At 40.4% G+C, this 6,086-nt stretch overlaps 1 protein-coding gene across 1 annotated transcript; it reads left to right on the forward strand.

Annotated features, from left to right (window-relative positions):
- The first annotated feature begins 514 nt into the window (after nucleotides 1-514).
- On the forward strand, nucleotides 515-1,764 carry SARC_12707 (hypothetical protein). The gene is made up of 3 exons (XM_014293181.1): nucleotides 515-613; nucleotides 872-970; nucleotides 1,315-1,764. Exons 1-3 carry the CDS (start codon nucleotides 563-565, stop codon nucleotides 1,399-1,401), a joined length of 237 nt encoding a protein of 78 aa, XP_014148656.1. The 5' UTR covers nucleotides 515-562; the 3' UTR covers nucleotides 1,402-1,764.
- Nucleotides 1,765-6,086: the final 4,322 nt, after the last annotated feature.

Below are 6,086 nucleotides of genomic sequence, written 5' to 3' on the forward strand. Positions count from 1 at the left end.
ACTATATATATATATATATATAGTATATATATATATATATATATATATATATATATATATAATATATATATATAAATAGATATATATATATATATATATATATATATATTTATATATTTATAGCGAATATGTCAAATCTCGATACTTTTGTGACTGCGCATAGTGTCCATCATCTGGGGTTTTAATTTATCGGATATATGTTTGTGATTTTCGAACCGAATCCTGACAGCAGTGAAGCCTACATGTAAATAATATTGTGGTCGCGATTGTACTGAGTCAAATATGGAATCTGAAATCTCTGGTGTTGTAAATTTTGAACTTAATTTACTAATGGCTGATTATTTACAGGGCTAGCTTCTTCAGATAGACACAGGCAGTATAGATAGTACATATGGTGAATACAGTGGCTCTGTATGCTCTCACTATGGGCAATCTTAGTGTAAAATAATTTATTCTTGACCATAAGAGTTCATTTTTGTCTAATCCATGTTTCATCTGCTACTTGACTTTGTCAGGTCGGGGGGTCGCAAATCTCCCTCAGCCTGACAACGAACGGAGCAACATGAACAGCGTGGGTGAGCAATGTACGGCCTTAAAAGCCGTCTACGATGAGGTATGTGAGCCTACGAACTATATTAATTGCTATTGCTTCGAAACGCTGAAACTTTTATTATTCACTTCCATGCGGTGCACTGTGACTGCTTCTTTCTAAAATCGCCAGTGTGCTCCTTTAGGGAGGCACTCGTGCGGCTTCGGTCCGCTGGAGTTGCTACTTCTTTTATTTATCAAGCGTTGACACGTTCATAGTATAGTATTAAAATAATTTCTTGAATAGTCCTGACTTGTTTTCTCTCCTCTCGACTTGTTGTAGTGCTTCAATAAATGGTACACAACAAAGTTTTTGCAAGGAGAGGGCCGTGGTGAGACGGAATGTGATAAGCTGTTTGAAACATACAAGTCGTGTGTCATGGTATGTCAGAAAGCACTTTCGGAAGTTCGTTTCTTGTCGTAGTTCTTTCGAGCACTAAATATATGACAGCCTCCGACGTTTTCAGTATGATCTGGTTGCGAGAACCGAATGATGTTTTAATTTAATATGGTCTTCAGAGCAACCCTCCACTTTTTTTTTGGTTCTATTCGAGCAGTCGAATCTTTAGTAGTACAAAATGATCTGTTCAGCAAAACAGCAGTCGCTATAATTTGTTAATCATCACGCAGACTGCAGATCGATTCACATTTCGCGAAAGGTGAACTGTTGGAATTTGCACTGGTTGCCCATGAAGTATTGATCCTTTTGTTCAATTTTGTTCATAGAAAGCGATTGAAGAGAAGAAGATATTCGACGATTTTGAGCCTTCAATACACCAAGCGAGTATGGACAAACCAGCTGCTGATTCGTAGATTAAATGTGGAACTCATTGTCAATTAAAGCTAACAAGGCTTGCAAAGCTGTTGAACATGGTAGACTTTTGTGTACAATTTTTCTCCCACATATCCAAAAGACGTAAGCATTATTATGCTCATAAGTATGTTACTCACACGCCCCTTGTCTAGTGAAACAAGGATGGACAGACATCCATAGATTAGTGTTTACTTTTGGAATCACGGTCTTTGTGATAGAGAATGTTCTACTGTGTTGTTCAGGTATGCAAGTACTACAAAAGGTTTCAATTTGCGCAGATACATTGTGGATTTAGGGAAGGAAGCGGCACTGCACGATCAGAAACACTGTTTCTATGATTCTGCTTTATGATTCAAATCGCATTTCCGTCCCACTGCAGAGCACCGGACGCTGTGTTAGAGTACAGCTATCTGAGATTCTGAGCGCAAAATTCTGACATCGAGTCTGCAAGATCCAATGTTCCAGACTCTATAGAGAAGCTTATAGCTTCAATTTGCATGAAAAATAGTAAAAACAGTATATATCCTTAAACCATTTTCCGTTAAAACTTTTACAAATCGAATAAATATACGTTTACGTTCAACTTTTATTCCATATGTGGTCCTTTTAATGATAATAGGTACAACTTTCGGGTCGAAATATTTAATTGTGTACCATTTTCACGATAGGAACCCGTTCTATTGTAGAAATTAGGTAGACCCTTCTGATCTCAATATAACCGTTATATCGTTTAAATTTGAATAAATATGCGTTTATGTTCAACTTCTTTCCCGTGCCCTCTTAACGTTACGAGCTTATGGTGGGACTCACTATATATAGAAGATTGTGTATTTTTATATATATTAAAAACATTGCGAGTTGCGAGTTGAGAGCTGCGAACTTGCGGCCTGCTTCATCATGTCCTGCCAGCTGCGGGCGCCTGCGCCCTGCGGCCACGTATTTATTTACTCTAGTGTTATTAATTTAATAAAAAACGACAACATTTTTTTCCTGTGAATATGTTGTATATTTACTATATTTTCTTTCCGTTGACTCCGTTGACCGTTCTGACCGTTCTAACATATGTATTTAGCGGTTAGCCTCTAAAAATTAGCCATACTTTGAATTTATTTCAAATTATTTCTTTTTATACTCTCTCTGTGTAAAAGACTGTAAATGTATTTATTTTATTATTTTATTATTATATAAATTTCTCAGGGCTCAGCTCAGGCTCTCACAGACTCACACCTAGTCTCACTTTGAGCCTTTTCAGAAGGATACTAAAAATATTTATGCATAACTTTTATTTTATTTGTTTTTTTGTAGATATGTACTCCCAACGTTGTTTTCTGTGTTTTATATTTTATATATAAAAAATTAGCATACTGTAGCATTCTAAATCAATAAGATTAGTTTTTGCTTTTTGACGACAGTCAATGTTGGTCTGGCGTCGTGTCAGTTGTCAGTTGTCAGTTGTCACTTTCTCGCTCTCTCTTTTTCTCATAAATATTTACCTTGTGGCTTGTGGGGGCTGAGGCTATTTAAATTTATCCCGCTATAGCTCTGGTCAATGCTCTGAGGTGGGTGAGTGGTAAACTGGTGACTGCTGAATGGTGAGTGGTGAGTGGTGACTGGTGAGTGTCACTGATTGGAGACTGCCTGGGCCTCTGGGGTGAGCTGTGAGCGGTGACTGTGAGACTGTGAGCAGTGACTGTGAGACTGTGAGCGGTGACCGTGAGTGGTGAACTTATGACTATTTAATAGAGAGTAGAGACTAGAGAGTGGGTTGATTTAAGAGTGGTCACTGGTCAGTGGTCACTGGTTAGTGGTTACTGCCCTGGTTACTAGAGTCACTATGTGGTCACTCTAGTCACTAGTCACTCTAGTCACTAGTCGCTAGTCACTAGTCACTAGTCACTAGAGTGAGTAGTGACTACATAGTCACTAGTCACTAGTCACTAGTCACTAGTCACTAGAGTGAGTAGTGACTACATAGTCACTAGTCACTAGTCACTAGTCACTAGTCACCACTCACCACTCACCACTGTCACAGGTGACCAATGGTCACTTGATTCACTCTGGACTATTTTTTCAATAATTGGTCAGTTTGAAGTTTGGAGTTTGGAGTTTGGAGTTTGGAGTCTTTACAGTGTTTACACTTTAAAGAGTTTTGTCTTTTAGACTTTGTACGATTGTATACAAATACATACGGAGTCTTTGGGCATAGAAGTATTGAGAGCAAGGCTCATAACGTAAACCATATACAGCATAGACGTACTACGCTTTGACGTTTACGCATTGAATTTAAACGTAAATACGTATTATACTTACGTCTACGATCACCACAAATGTGTTTTTTCAAAACCTGATTATTTTGAAAATTTAAATTATTTCCACCAATGAGTGGCTGCACATGATATTTTCCAATTTCTAAATATATATTTTGTTTTATAAATTAGGTATAAACTATAAAGTGATACTAAGTGTAATTTATGACGAAAGTGTACTAATACCAAATGATCGTTTAATATGTATACCTCACGAAAGACAAAGAGCTGGCATCTTTGCGTGCTACGGAGGAGCTGTGTGATGATATGTACGTGCTCATCATTATGTGAACTACACAGCAGTCCTAAAACAACATACGAAGGCTCGATACGTCAACGATTCGTTCGCGCAGGAGCACTTACGGCACCCCAGGTCTACAAATATATCCATTGGCACTCATTTCGCCGAGGTTTCGTGCAATGTGCGTTTAGCCTATGGGTGCCCGACGACATAATCTCCGGCATCATGAGTGTTGACAGGCAATCGATCGAAGAATACTTATCGGTAACACCCGTTTCAGAGGCCGATCGCCTACTCAACGGGTGCCTACTACAAGTATAGGGAGCCAACATACGCAAACGGGAGGAACCTACGGTGGTTATGAAACAAAATAATATATTCGAATGTTTATATTCATATATTATTATGGACTATGGAGTAGATCCAGATGATTTTTACCGTCATCGTGTAATCATAGATTAGAGTATTACTCTAATCTATGATCTCACCAATGAAGTTAAACAATCATCTGTCCTACTCCCAGTTTTTTAGACAACCAAGATTGACTATAGAAAGACTACAGACAGGGTACTGTCCATCATCCATTATTCCTTCTACTCCCACCCACACCACCTCTTTTTTTCATCCATTATTCCATATATGCCGTTTGCGAAAGCGGATGCCAGTTTATATAATAGACTAACTTATCCCAATTGCCATAGACATAGGGACATGTAAATAAATATGTCGAAATGTCCCGCTCCACTTGCCGTAAACCGTACCAGGAAAAGCTGTAATCGTCGATGTCAGCAATCTTCCCCTCGGTCAGGCTACTCAACCGGACCAGGCATCACCCTCATATATGCCGTTTACGAAAGCGGATGCCAGTTTATATAAAAAACTAACTCATCCCAATCGCCATAGACATAGGGATAATATTATTTATTTCAAAAATGGCAAGTATATATGATACAATGTATGAACATATGGTATGGCTCTCATAGTTGCTGTAGTGGTTTAGGAAAGATTGATGGGAAGAAGTGGTCAATAAATTTCCGTTTGAAGCTTGGGACAAGTGAGTCGACAATGGAAGATATGTGCTGAATCAATTCGGGCCGGTGTTGACAAAACACTGTTACTATCGAATGTTCCGTGTAGTGCCACGGAATGGGTTAGTGCAGAGTACGAAATACCGAGAAGGACCAGGTTATCCGTCATAATCCGGTCGAGAAGCGAGGATGGGGGTAAGCCAATGTCGCACCAGACCACGGTTGAATTCGGTATGTATTGGCTGGCCTGGATCGGAAGTATCATAGTCGGAACCAACAAGCGCGATAATTTGGGTTAAACCGATATTTGTAAGTAGCACTTCAACAGCGTAATTAGCCGGGGTATGAGGAACATCTGTTAATGTGTCAGGGACGGGTGAGGGTACGGTGGTTTTTCAACATGCTGGAGAAAAGATCCAAGGTGTTCGTGGAGGGTCCAGATACCGTGGAAGTTGTGGCACTCCTGTAATTGCTGAAGGAGGTCAGGGACAATAGGTGGCAGTTTTCGGCCTACCAGGATGCGTCGAATCAGTTGTTGGATGCAGGTAAAGTGGCTGGTAGTGAACTTGTGGCTACCGGGGCAGACAGGGCAGAGACAGCCGTCGGTGCGGTAGTCGAGCAATGTGAACATGTACGTATTCGTTACAATCATAGCACAGAACCGGATTGGTGTAGACTCGAAGCAGCGATTGAAACTGTCGTGTCTGGCCGTGTCTCGGTTTGAGGTTGGCGGTTTACCCATAACCAGTTGGTAGTAGTATTGGCGCCGGGCCATTGCCGCGATCTCCTTGTTGGACCAACGTTTTGTTGAGTTCTTCCTGATGTCGTCCGGAGGGTGTACGCCCGCCCGTGGGTTTGTGTACAGTTTTCAGGTGAGCATAGATACAGTACGGGAAGCGCAGTGATGGTTTATCGTGGGCCAAGGCGGGTTGTGTCAGAGGGGTAAGTGGATTTGTGCTGGCCATTGAGTCGAGATGTATTCCCAAGCAACCTCCGATGTAGTCCGCAAATGGTCGCGCGGGGAACAGGCCGCAAAAGTGAAGTAAGTTTGTTTGATGTTGTAAAAATACGGCCTCCGGTCAGTCTAAAATATCAAGATCAATTGAGAT

This window comes from Sphaeroforma arctica (genome assembly GCF_001186125.1).
Source record: "Sphaeroforma arctica JP610 unplaced genomic scaffold supercont1.2521, whole genome shotgun sequence".
NCBI lineage: Eukaryota > Ichthyosporea > Ichthyophonida > Sphaeroforma > Sphaeroforma arctica.